We start from the raw sequence: 13915 nt of genomic DNA, 5'->3' as shown, positions 1-13915 counted from the left end.
AGGTGCTGTTCTGCTGTGCTGGGAGGAGGAGAGCATGAGCCAGGATATCAGGCAAAGCTGAGCATTCACATATTCCAGTACCTTAGTACCCATGGGCACCTGACTGTAAATGCAAACAAAGCAGCCAGGCAGGAGCCTACTGTGGTGACTTCTGAGAGGAGAGGATTTCAAATGCAGATCCCTAGGTCAGGGAAGCTTTTCTTTTTCATACACTTTGTTTTCTAAAGGTGTGGGCAATCTAAATGTTCTCCTGATAAGATTATAAAGACTGAGTTAAAAACCAACTTAAACAACAACTAAATTAAAAACCAACTTTTGCTAAGAGTTTTAATCTCATGTAGGACTGTTTATAGCTGGTCCTGTTCAGGAGAGGTTTGGCTGTTTTGAGTTCTTATGGTGGCCAGGGGAATGATCCAAACAGCCTCTCTAGGTGCCTTCCAGCCCTGTTTATTTCGATGTCTGTGATTACAGGCTTGCACTAGCAGAGCTGGCTGTGAAAATATAATAGACTACTGCTCATCCTAAACCCTCCTGATTTATTTGTTTACCTCATCCCAGCTAGCAGCAATGCACAAAGGGAGAGAAGCAGCCTACTGAGAGACCAGAGCAGGGGGCTGTTAAAACAGTTTATTTCAGGATTGGCTCTTTTGTTGGTGGTCAAATGCAAGAAAAATGGTAAAGCTCTCTCTAAGTGATTCATGTGGCCAGCTGTTCCCCTGGGTAAAGGATTCCTGGGAGCTATAAACCTCTCTGCTGTGGTTGCTGAGTGCCTGGCAGAGCTGCTATCATAAAATCAAACAATTTGCACTTTTGCTTTGTTATTCAGATGATCCTAGGTGCTACTTGGCTTTCTGGGCTTATTGTAATTGGAAATTAAGTTCCAGGCCACAGAACAGGAAACAAATGGTGCAAGAGGCTCCTGTCTCTGTGTGAAAGCAGAGCTATGCTCTCACCACATTCACACCAGTGGACAAGGGGATGCCAAACTTCAGCCTTTTGGATTTGGTAGCACATCACAGCCTCATTCTCCTGTCTTTGCATGCTCCTAGGTCCGGGTGTTCACGTACCTCATAGGACGGGAGGTCACTTTTGCCCCGAACGTGAAGTGGATTGCCTGCAACAACAAAGGTGCTGTGTGGGAATGGTGCCCAACCTCCCTGCACCCCTCCAAGGCTTACCCACCACTGCTGGGGCCCACAAGGCCTTGCTTGGAAGACAACCTAAGGAAAAAGCAGACCCTGCTGGCCCACATGAAGTGTGCCTGTGTCCAACTAACACAAGTGCTCCGTGCTGAGCCACCGCATTTTCCTGTCACCGTGCCAAGGGACACTGTGACCAAGATTCATGCTGGCTGTAGTCCACCTAAGTCCCCTGTGCTTATTGTGTCCCAGTTGCTGGCTTTTGACAATCTGTCTAAAGCTCTGTTAGAGAGCCTGACATCTTTTGGCTGAGGCATAAAACAAACATTGCTGCTTTAAAGATTTTACAGCAATTTTCACAAGGTCTGCAGGTTAACCCCTGTATCCTGGCCAAATTCTTTGTGTGTGATTTTCACTGAGGTACCAAAATAGCTTGTTAATCCCACCCCAAACCCACTCTTCTCTCTAACTGGCATGAAATTAGGTGAATGAGAAAATCCATCACAGTAGGTGAGTCACCTCTATGCATTTGGGGCCAGTTAAAAAGTCAAGTTAGCACTGTCAGAATCTGCAAGAGTAAAAGAAGAAAGGGAAAAAAAGCCATCCATGTTTGGGCATGACCTGGCTTCTGGAGACAGCAAGGCTGGTTACATCAGTGCCCTGTGTAAACAGTGAAAGGAAGGGAAAACTGAAGCTGGGTGTCAGGTACAAACTTTTCCAGCCTGAGCAGTGGTTCCAGCAGAGCATGAAATGCATGGGAACATTTGCTGCTGAAAACAGTTGACAGGAGAGTTGCTGGCCTGTAGAATGTCTGTGAGCTGGGGAGCTCAAGGCTCAAGCATTCATCTAATTAGCACTATGAATTACGCATAATATTTTTCTGTTTTGTTAAATGAAGCAAACCCCTGGGTTTTAAATTCTATATTCAGCCAGGAGATCAGTGACAGAGAATTCATGGTACTGTTGGTTCACTGTAAAATGTCAGAATGCATTCATCTGAATAACCAGGTAACAAAAAGGTTCTCTTTGCACTTGCATTCTCACTTACCAGATCTGAGCTGTGCAGAGGGCTCCCTGATTTTGGTTCTTCTGTTTCAATGCATTGTATAACTCTTTTGGTCCTTGTTTCAAGCACACTAAATATGTTTGCACATCACAAAGCTTATCAGAACATGAGTCCTTTCACGTGTTTTCCTGGTGATTGGAAAGTTTTCCATCTGACATTCTATCCTATACCAAGTGCAACCAATGCCTGTGTTGAGAAGCAGGACACAAGACTCCTTATGACATTACTCTGTGTTAGCACTTCTAACCAGCAGCTGTTTCTGAGGACCTTTTGGTAACTTGAGAACATCCTTCCCCTATACTCCTTGTTGTAGTTTTAGACTGCTGTGTGTCCAGCTGCAGGGACAAAGCTTTGGAAATAGGTAACTTGCACTTTTTATTCTGCTTCCAGTGTGTAGATGGAAGTAGTTGCCATCCTTGGATGTAAAGGTAGGCAGACTGAAGAGTGCTTGAAAAAATCTGGAAGAGGAAGTGGGAATTTGATCTTAATATAAAATAGGGCAGGGCAAGTGGGTAGCCTGGTGAAAACCTTTGCTTGCATGTGTTTGGCCTTCCAAACTAAAGGCAGTCTGATTAGTGGAAGGTTTTTCCTGACACCCAAAGCAACATTTTACATCTGCTTTGCACAAATCTGGTTGTATGAAGACTCTCTTGCACATTGTTTCAGCATTTTTGGAAGAACAGAACCACTGCTTTGAAACTCTAGATTTCCACAGATGCTTTTGGATATTTGGCATGTGAAGGCCCATTTTACAAAGAGCAGATTACCCAAGCTGGATGGGTACAGTCTTTGACATTCAGTTTTCTAGCTTTGCACTCACTTAGAAACAGGAGAGATGTGTCAGCAGAGTGACTCACAGCTCTGTTTCTCCATGAAGGCTACTACACTCAGATCTCCACGCTGGCAGATGTCCAGGAAAATGTCATGGAGTACCTGCACGTGCTCAGCCGGCCCATGGTCATCAACCACGACCACGACATCATCTGGACCGAAGCCTACATGGACAGCGCGGTAAGGACCTCAGGCAGGAGCCAAACCCCAAACAAAGTCCTGAAATTTGGGTGAAACAAGCCAGGAGTTGGTTGGTTGATAGAAATTACTGGTCTCTGGCTCTGCTGAGAGACAATATTTCTTTTCTGCTTGCTCCTGGAGTATGCAGACTCAGACATGAATCTGCAGTGACTCAGGTGCCCAGGACTAATCACACAGGCACAGCATCACCTAAGATGTGCTTCTGTGCAAGCAGGGTGCCTTCTAAAGGATTATTCACACAATAGATTATTCTTGGCTCAGGGTAGGGTCACAGAGACTGATTTCCTCCAGCCCAGTAGCTAACTGCAAATTGTTTGCTACTCAAAGATTGTAGCTGAGGCAGCAGGCTCACTCTTTCCTTCCTTAGACTAGCAAGAGCTAACTCACCCCAGTGGTCCTGAACCCAGCCCTGTGGGCAAAGGACACACTGCAAAAGACTAATTAGCACTCCCAATGCCCTCTGCTTTGTCTCAGGCTTGCCCTGAGGGAAGACATTTGCCTCTGTGAGGGTGACATGGGGATATCTTCTGCTGCATGAGCTGTGCCTAACAAGGGCTGGGACATGGTACTTGAGGGTATTAATCAAAGCCTTCAGAAATGCTACTAATTACCTAGGAAGTTTATTTTGTCAGCAGACTTGCCACCTCTCACCCTGGTGTATAGAGTCATGTTTCCCAAGGCAATCACAGACATTTGTTTGCTGCACATTTTTTTTCTGCATCTTGTTTCTTGCCTCTTGTCTTGCCATTTTCTTCCTCTGTCCCAACCTCTCCTGTCTTTGATTCATTCCTCCATTCATGTATTCATTTGTGTGTTCATCCATGTCTTTCACCAGCTGCCACAGTCTGAGGAGGTAACTGCACCCTGTGTTTTGTGCATGTGCTGTTTCCCTTGTGCCAGTCAGTGTGTCAGTGCCAGCCTTCACAGCCACAGCTGGCCTGTACATCTGGAGGGGGTGGGGGCTGCAGCACTAAGGGTCCTCTTGCACTGGCAAGAAGAGGAGAGGAAATGCTGCATGTACTGGAGAGCTGTGCTGTTGGTTCAGAGTAGGTAGGGCTGCCTGTGTTGTGCAGTGGCTTAATTCACCTGATCACTTTTTCCACATGTCCAGTAAGTGCAAGAGAAGTTTACTTGCAGTGTGTTAGTGTGAGTGTTGCTGTAAATGGGAAGATTGCACACAAAATCATCCAGAGAAGTAACTCAAGATACCAAGTCCAAATCTCCAACAAGTGACTAGGTTGCTGACTTGCCCCTTTATGGCTCCCAGTGTGCTCTATAGTAGGGACTGGAGGTCATTTCTTGCCTTGCTACTCACATCAAACCAGAGATGGAAGGAGAGATGTTACTGGCAGCAAAGGATCAGAATCTTTTGATAGCTGGGTGTGTTTGGGAGACTCCTTTGCACGTGACTTACCTGTTTTACCTCCTCTTGTGTGCTTTTAGAGCATCTGTCCTCTGTTGAATTGGGAACATCTCTTATCCCATTACATATGCATGTCCTGTATCCCTCATAGAGATAGGAAAAAGAGACAAAGTGATGATCCAAACAGATACACCACAGTGACCTAAGGTTATATGGTTGAGTAACAAGTGTATATAAGTAGGCTTTGTGTGTATTTGTGCCATTTAAATATTTGTCTGTGGTGTTTCTCATTTGTGGTATTCATATGTTTGCAGTATAGATGATACCTTGTTTGTGATTTTGCTCATATTTGTGTTGTTTTTCTCTGTTCTGTGCTGTTTGTGTTGTTGTTTTTTGCACTCATTGTGTAAGTGCTCATGTCTACACTCACAAAAAGTGGTGGGTATAAATTGTGCCACCACTTCTTCAGGTTCTTGTCTCTTCATTAAAACAACTCTTCATTTCACTGGCTTTCATCCCCTCCTCATTACCCCACAAGAGCAAGCATCCATCCCACAGTCCTCTTGGACGCTGAGTATTTAAAAGTGTTGCCATCTGTTTCCCAAGTGGTGTGGTAGACAAGGAGGTGGCTAATTGCACATCTGGGGTCCTTGGGAGTTGCAGCTCCTTGCACTGGTGCTCCCTGGGGTGCTGCACTTGCTGACACAAGTTCTCCTGTTGTTCTGTGGCAGCTCTTTGCATCCCAGGCTCAGAGCCTGCTGCTTATGACGACAGTGGCCATGCCGGTGTTCAGCAAGAAGAACGAGACGGTGAGTGAGGCAGAGGCAGCAGAACTTAGTGGGACTCTAAAACCAAAGGGCCTCTTAACCAACATTCAGCCATTAGGGGAGGCAGCAGAGCTCTGGCAGGGTGGATGGGTGATCATTTATCTGTCAGAATGATAGTCTGTGATTTCTTTAAAAAAACCCTTAAATATGACACTTCTTGTTTTATTCCCTTCCATTTTCAAACCAAGCCTAGTTTACAGACCCTGAAATTTCAGGCTGGGAGAGATCATTGCCTTGTCTAGTCTGCATTTTATTGCAGACCTTTACATCTCACACAGATGAGCCAAATACCCTGGTTTTGGCAAAAGCATCGTTGAAGAAAGGCATCCAGGGCCAAGCTCTCTCCATCATGGTTTCTAAGTCTTTGTGAAGAACTGGTGTCTGAATTCTGCTTTTAATTTGTCTGGCCTCACCTTCCTGTCATAATGGCTTCCTCAGATTAAAAAGCCTGTACCCTTTAGTAAGTTCTCATGGGAAGCATCTTCTACACTGCCATAAAATCAAACCTGTCTATCTTGATAAGATTAAAAAGGTTGAATTATTTTGATGATTTGATAAGGGCATTTCCTCTGGGGTTTGAAACCCTTTAGACACTCTTTTCTGTAGCATATCTAATTTCTAAGCATCATTTTAAAATGGGGAATGGTACCTTAGCATTGCTCTACAAGGGATAAATTCTTCATCCAGGTCCTACAAGTGACTGTTCTCCACCTGGGGTTGGCCATAGCCTGCATTAGCACAGCACTGGAGTGGGAGCCTGTGTGTATTTTTTCTGTAGTGCATCTCCATCTTTCTGTAAGCTCTCCAGATGCTTATTTAACAACCAGATCCCCATTTCCTTTTTTCTGGGTTAACAGTTTAGTATTTGGCATTTGATTTAGTTGGCCCAATTTATCAACCTGTTCATGTTGATTTGCATTATTTTCTTGACCTTATTGGTGTTTACACATACTGAATGCAGGGGTTTGCCCTCAAAACTTGTTTTCAGTGATTTTATGTTACTACTGAATCACAGTAGTGAATACTGACTAGTGTTGTGTAGAATTACTCTTCTCCATAAACACTGGAATAACCTCTATGGAGTTTTTGAAGTATAATAATTGGTTTTGAATAAGCACTTTCACACAAGCCTAGAGGGGATGGGTGAGAAACTACTAGGGAGACAATAATGTGTTTTCAGGTATAAAACTACCCAGGTTTTGCTTCTGAAAATGGATTGTCCTTTGTGTTAAAGCGATCCCATGGCATTCTTCTGGGTGTGGTGGGCTCTGATGTACCACTGAGGGAGTTGTTAAAACTTGCTCCACGCTATAAGGTAAGACTGAGATAATAAAGTTGGTTCCTTTGCACAGCAGAGTCACTACTCACACTTCCATGGACATGACTGAAAAATCACTTCTCTGCTCTGTAGGAAAAACTGTGAGCCTAAGAGTTGTTGGATGTAGTGGTGTGTGGTTTCCATATAGCACATATGAAATCATTCACTACTACAAGCTTTTAGGCTGCTTCAGCAACACAAGGACTGGGTGATCCAGTAGGTTGGCAAAAGGTCATGGAACCTTTGCATCCTGATGGTCACCAATCTAAATCCCTCAGAGGTGACAGCCTGTATTAGAAGAATTGAAGTTTTATATCCAGTTCCCAGGGGACAAGAGCTGCCATGCCAGCTGGCAAAAAATGTACTCGTTTCACTGTCAATATTCTTAGCAGAAAAACTGAGGGCTGAATGGATTATGGAGAGCCAATTCTCCTGTCATGCCTAGAGGTTCCTTTCTCCAGATCATCATGATGGTTTCTTGGCAGGACAGTGTACAGAAAGTTGGCTCTCACTCATTTTGTGCTGTACCTGGATAGAGTATTTGCTCTCCGGAATTGTTAGTCAAAAAACTTTCCATTCTGCTCTTTGTTCAATGTATCTTAAAAAAAATTGTTCATCCATAGGAAATTCCCCTGAGATGCACTGTTTAGTTTGGTTTCTGCTGTAAATTCTAAGCAGTGACCCTTTGTTCAGTCAGGCTCCACAGCAGGAAACAACGAGCACATCCAAGGACCACCCTGAAATCTGGCAATTTGAGCCAACGTTTCAAGTTTTTGTTTTCTCTTAAATAACTATCAGACAACTACTACCAGTGAGGCACTTGTCCAAAATCTGATTGCTGAAGACTCACAGGACTGAAAGTGCTGTCAGAAGCTGTGAATTTCTCTGGTGCTTCCAGACATGGATGCAGGGCAGACCATTACCAGGCAGTTGTAGGAAATGATCCTGCACACAACCCTGGAACTGTGAGTGTCAGGGTGCCTGCACTCAGCATGTAAAGCTGCCTGCTTTGGGTCAATTTTTATATGATTTCTGCATAAGGCCAATGCCTTTTGATTTCCTTTTCCCCATGTCACTCAAAGGACAGATATACAATAATTTTTTTTCTTCTGGGCTAAGGAAGGTCACTGTTTTTTCCTCCAAGCAGTGCCAGGAGAGGAGGGGGGAAAAAAATTGGATTTCATTATATCAGCATCAGGATATATCTTCTCAGAAACTCCTCCAGCTCCAGACCAGTTTGGAAACCGAGGGTCCTCAACTTGAATTCCCTGGCACATGGGCTCCAAATGGACCAGTTCCAGCATTCCAGACCTCTGGAGCTTATATATTAATGATTGTGCTTTTAGAGGGCTGGGAGATTTCAGCTTTAATGGGCCAAAAAAGAAATTTGCTGATCCAGTGTCTTGGTTTCATTTTTGCCGTGCTGAGTTAAGCCAAGTGTGTTTTTCAAAAAACTGCTTCACATAGAGATGGTCCAAGGATTTGGTCTGGGATGTGTGAAATACAGAATTGATTCCCTGAATGCACAGACAGACTGTAAATTAGTTACCTCCTTAATTCCCTACGTTATGCCTCCAGGATTGTCTCTATAGGAATAGAGTTGGAACATATTTTTTAAGATAGAAACTTTATTCATTGTTGTTTTCCTTGAGACACCTCATGTTTTGGCAAGCACAGGCTATCTGTAGATTTTTAGAAACTCAGGATGTAGCTGGAATTTGCATTATATATGGGCTTCAGCTGAGTAACTGCTCTCTTGGAAATCTCTCACAGATCAGGTCAGCCAGTGTCTGCTCTTGTTAGATTATGCCATTCCTTAAAAAGCATTTTAAAACTACAATATTCCCCATCATTGCCCATTTCCTGTGCATCTCTGCTGTGGAGAGCTCAGTCTGCCTCTGGGTGCTAATTGTCCACGATGACAATCAGACTGTAGAAGGGCATATTTTTCTGAATGTGTACACAAACCAACTACCTGAAAATCCTTTTGTGCATCCAAGCACAGACAGAGCAGACAAATACCTGCTTTGGGATGGATTCCATTTTCTGCTGATCAGTACTTTTAAAAGGAAAATATCTCTCGATATTGGTGGTGTCAGGGTATGATCAGCACCCATCACACAGCAGTGTTGGTAGCTAAAGCACTGATTATTGTAATGTCCTTTCTGCAGCTGGGTGTCCATGGCTACGCCTTCCTGAACACCAACAACGGCTACATCCTTTCACACCCAGACCTCCGTCCTTTGGTAGGTGGAGCTGTGCATCTGAGAACCTCTGCTGCCTTGAGCACAGTGACTTTCAGTGCTGCTTCTGGTTCCTTTGGGGTATTGGAGCTGTGAAGGCCACCAGCCTCTGACATACAGGCACCCAGGAGCAGGAGGGCCAGCTGGCCTCATTGCTGAGATGCCCAGCACGTGATGGTTTTACATTTTAGACAGATCCACCTGCTCACAGCTATAAGCATTAGTGTGGTCACCACAAGAGAAAGCTGCTGTGAAGCCCCATGGTGGTCCTGTCTTCAGAAAGGCAGCTTTGCCCAGGGTCACTACGGGCAGTGGGAGTCACTTCAGTGTGTGAAGAGAAGGGACATGCCGTGTTTCCAGGGCGGGGCGAGGCAAAGCCAGGCAAGGGCGCTGCTTTATCCTTCCAGCGCCACTTGGCCTCTCCCAGCCCGATTCACGCCTTCTCCCTCACCCAGAGATTAGTGGAATAGCTCTCTTGCATCAATTAGTTCTAGGTGAAAAGTCTCCCGTGAGTGGAGTTAAAGCCTGACTCCCATCAGAAAAGATCTCCTGCAGGTATTATAATGTTAATGGGATTATACTCTTAGCTGCAGGGAAAAAACTGATTTCCTGCAGGCAGGGGTGTTGCACTGATCTGTTTAGGGGAAGGAGGCCATAGCCTTTGCCTGTAAGTTCAGCTGTGTTCCTGTTTGTCCCTTGCTCCTGGAGCAGCCTGTCCCACTGGGACTCTCCTAACCCCTCACTGCCAGAGTAAAGAAATACATGATGTGGGACCAAGAAATTCTGCCTCCCTAGTCAGAGAAGAAATGAGACACCCTTATTTTTCAAATTACACACAAATTCTTAAAGGGTTGGTTTAGGAATTGATCTAGCTACTTACTTGAATATTTTTCTTTTTTTTTTTTTTTTTTTTTATTTTAATTCCAGTATAAAGAAGGAAAGAAACTGAAGCCGAAGCCGAACTACAACAGCGTAGATCTTTCAGAAGTGGAGTGGGAAGACCAGGATGAAATAGTGAGTGTCAGAAAGTGGATTTAGCCTCTCGTAGCACCTTCTTTCTACTACTTTGTGAGCCTGTATGGAAGGTGTGGGGGGCACTCCTGCTGTTTTTCTGTGCCTGACTGGCTCTGACTAACAGAGATGGGTGGTTTACAAGAGGACAAAGCATGAAGCTCCCCTGCCAAGTGCTTGTCTTCCTTCTCAGTATGAGTTTTCCTTCTCATGGAATAAAGAAGTGCTGGGAGGAGGAAGGAAGCGCTTTGGAGGATGCTTCAGGGAGCCAGTCTGTGTGTAGAAGGCCTGATGCTGCCTTAATACAAAGCCAGAGTAGGTTAGGAGTGTGGCAGTGTCCTGTGATGTCACCTACAGAGGCAGTATGTGAGATACAGCTGAAGCCACTCCACTAATGAGATCAGAAACAAGTAAGAACATTCATCAAGAGACTAAAGCTTGGAGTCACTAATGGTAATAAACACTGAGGATAAAGACTTGGGAAAAACAAACTCCAGAAACCACCTTACTGCACAGGTGTGGACTTAATGAATACAGTAACTGACCAGAGGGAAAAGATTTTTAAAAAAAAGCCAAACCCTTTTGTACTGTCTTTTGAGCAAAATTATTAACAAGTGATAAAGAAGAAACAGTGTACACCTGTAACAGCTGCACACTGCTGTTTTGCACACCTAGGGCCCCAGATAAAATGAGAGTATAGAGAGGTTCCTCTGTGGCTGGTTTTATTTTACTCAGAACTAGGAGGAAATAGATACTTCAATTACTAAGATAAGAACTGAATTTGGAGTAAGATAGAATTAGCTGTGAGACACATGCTTCTGGATTACAGGGGAGACTGCTGAGATAAACAGATCTGATGCTTATAGATATCCACTTAAACAGGCAGGACAAACAGAGCAGCAAGAGGATCGAAGTACCTATTGCCACTGGTGTAGGCCAAGTATAAAGGCAACATCAAAGGAATTTGGGAGGGAGAAGAGTGGCAAATTGAGAAAGGGAACACAGCAGAACTATGTAATGTGGAAAGCAAGACAAAAATAAGAGGTTTTACATGCCATGGAACCACCAAGATGAAAGTTGCCAGCAGCTTTGTTGTAGGTTCACTTATCTCTTAGAGGACTTCACTCCCATTGCAGTTTTCTCTCTCACTGGAGCCACTTTTAGAGCTATACCTCTTTGCCTAGTTTGCTATTAAAAAAAAAAAAAAATCCAGGAAATGAAAGAAATCTGCTTTGCTCTCATATTTATTTGGCTAGTGGGCTCCTGACCAAGTCAGTCTGACCAACTGACACTGATACCTGAATGCAAACACAATACCAAGTGTAAAGTTTCTGTCCATAGGCAATCAGAGTAAAACTACCCAGGGGACAAAAAAATCATGAAACCAGCATGAGAAACAAAAGCCACTTTGTCTTCCTGTACTGCATCTTCCAGAAGAAAGAAAGGTTGCAGTCACAGAGGGTGCAGAGACATCCAGTGACGTGAGCAATATCTGCAGTGTGACTTCAGCAAGTCTAGAGGCTCTCAAGATACACCCACTGCAGCAGAAAGCTGCCAACATTTCAGCACTCATATTTGTAGCTATGGTATTAGATCAATGACAGACTCCACATCAGTTGGAGTTGCAGTATAATCTCAGTAATGCTGATAAGCAGCACATTCAGGCTGGAAAAATATGCTCAAGTGCTAATGGTGTATAATACAGCCAGCTGCAAAAAGAAATCCAGGAGAGGGAACTGATGCACAATGGTGCAACCTGCAGCAAGGGTTTGGGCTTGCCTGTAAAGCAGCACAGTGTGAGGGGAAAAAGGAGAAGGGTCAAGGGGCTGGAGAGGAGCCATACAAGGAGTGGCTCAGGTCTCTTGATCTGTTCAGCCTGGAGGAGGCTGAGGGGAGACATTATTGCAGTTACAACTTCCCTGAGAGAGGAAGAGGAGGGGCAGGCACTAATCTCCTCTCTATGGTGACAGGACTCAGGGAATGGCCTGGAGCTGTGCCAGGGCAGGTTTAGGTTGGGTACCAGGAAAAGGTTTTTCCCCCAGAGGGTGGCTGGGCACTGGAACAGCTCCCCAGGGCAGTGGGCACAGCACAGCCTGCTAGAGCTCAAGGAGTGTTAGGACAATGGTCTCAGGCACATGGTGTCACTCTTGGGGTTGGTGCTGTGCAGGGCCAGGAGTTGGACTTGCTGATCCTTGTTTCCAATTCAGGGTATTCTATGATTCTAAACCCAGAACCCATAACAAATCCTGCAGGCTGTCAGACCAGAACAGAGAGTATTCTGAGGCTCTGGAAGAAGGTCAAACACTCTTAGCCAAAAAGGAGTAATAGTACCATTCAATGTTTTCATTTCCAAGATGTGGGCCTTGGGAAACATGAGCTTCATATTCTAGGTCTCTAAATAACCCACATCAAACAGCCATAATAAACAAAACCGTGGCCTTGTAAAGCCAGTGCAGTTGAGACTGGCTAGCACCTGAATGGAGGCCTGTTTCTGGAAGTAAGGAAACAATTTGTGAATGAGTAAGTTACTTCCCACCTATTTTTTTCTATCCAGCCTGAAGCAATAGACTTGATATGCTCTGGCAGGCTGGACCTGAAGTCAAAGCCTCTGTACTTGCTGAAAAATTTCCTGGATCTTTCTTGCAAGAGGCTGGGAGTCACTGTGAAAATTACATTTTACCTTTGGAACCTGGGCTGAATAAAGTGGTCTTCTCACTGCCTACCCTGCTCTCATATAGTCTTACTTTTCTGCTAAACAGCTGCTTTGCTGCACCTCAGAAGTGGTGCTGAATACAGCCTATAATTTATAAATCAGTTTTTTAAATGTCAAAGATCTTTGGATTGAGTCTCAGGGAGTTAGTGGGTTTCTCAGTTTTCTCCTCTTCCAAGCTCTCAAAGCACTGTGCTAATGAATTTCTGGCTGCCAAACAGTAAAGTCTGTAACTGGGACTGGCAATTTCATAGATTCCAGATCCTTTATTTTTGCTCAAAGACATATCAAGAAGCTTTCAGGATAAACTATTACTATTCTGTATCACTTATCAGCTTGACTGTCCAAGGATTCTGATCACTGCAAACAGGATTTCTGTTTAAAAGAAGCAAGACAGAGCTGGGGAGGAGGGGGAGCCAACAGTGATTCTTTCTGTCAGCCCCTGTGTGTTAATTACAAGTGGCTCTGTTAATTCCTCCTGGGTCCTGCTTGGAGACACTAACAGCAAACTTGTTCCCCTCTGCAGCTGAGAAGTGCTATGATCAATGGGGAAACAGGCTACCTCTCTATGGATGTGAAGGTCCCTGTGGACAAAGGGGTAAGAAATTGTCCTTCTGTTCAGGTCACCCAGGGGAGTGGATGGGAAGTGGGCACTGAAAAACCACAAGGGATGTGGTTTTCCATGTTCAGCATTCCTGAGTGTGAGGATTTCATTGTTTCACCACATTTATAACCCATGTGCTAAAGACATACAAGAGACCATCATTAGAAGTGCTCGTTACACCTACCAACATTCTGCTCTCAGAAAGGTACTGGAAACGTCTCTCAGCTCCCTGCTTTGTCCAGGCAAAGCCAAAAAGCATGTTGTTCATTGTTTATAGGGCTGTGAAATGAATCAGAGATCCTCAAGAATTAGAATAGAGGAAGACTATGCAGAACTGACTTAGGCAGAAGGAGATTTGGAGACTATTTTGCCACCCTCTTTCCCTATCCAAAAGCACTCATGAAAACTTTGTCCCTCACTTCGTCAGAATGTGATTCCCTTTATCCAGGTTTGGGATTAAATTTCTATGCAAATATTTGCAGATGTTTTATGAAAAGTCCTAGTGAAATGGAGACTTTTGAACACTCCCTACCAGTTTTAGGGCAGGGTTATACATCTTCCTTTGGAATCAGTGCAAAATTATCTTGTACATTTATGTTCAC

At 44.3% G+C, this 13915-nt stretch overlaps 1 protein-coding gene across 1 annotated transcript in view; it reads left to right on the top strand.

The window, feature by feature from the left end:
- Positions 1–13915, top strand: part of CACNA2D4 (calcium voltage-gated channel auxiliary subunit alpha2delta 4) — a 122145-nt gene that overhangs the window by 27940 nt on the left and 80290 nt on the right. Inside the window, exons 12-19 of the mRNA XM_050970051.1 lie at positions 1050–1128; positions 3083–3216; positions 4073–4090; positions 5332–5409; positions 6662–6742; positions 8917–8991; positions 9916–10002; positions 13236–13307. Coding sequence (XP_050826008.1) covers positions 1050–1128; positions 3083–3216; positions 4073–4090; positions 5332–5409; positions 6662–6742; positions 8917–8991; positions 9916–10002; positions 13236–13307 — 624 coding nt within the window. The remainder of the gene's footprint in view (positions 1–1049; positions 1129–3082; positions 3217–4072; positions 4091–5331; positions 5410–6661; positions 6743–8916; positions 8992–9915; positions 10003–13235; positions 13308–13915) is intronic.

This window comes from Serinus canaria, chromosome 1A, assembly GCF_022539315.1.
Source record: "Serinus canaria isolate serCan28SL12 chromosome 1A, serCan2020, whole genome shotgun sequence".
Classification (NCBI taxonomy): domain Eukaryota; kingdom Metazoa; phylum Chordata; class Aves; order Passeriformes; family Fringillidae; genus Serinus; species Serinus canaria.
The sequence above is the reverse complement of the archived record's forward strand: the minus strand, read 5'-3'. Positions and strand labels throughout refer to the sequence as shown.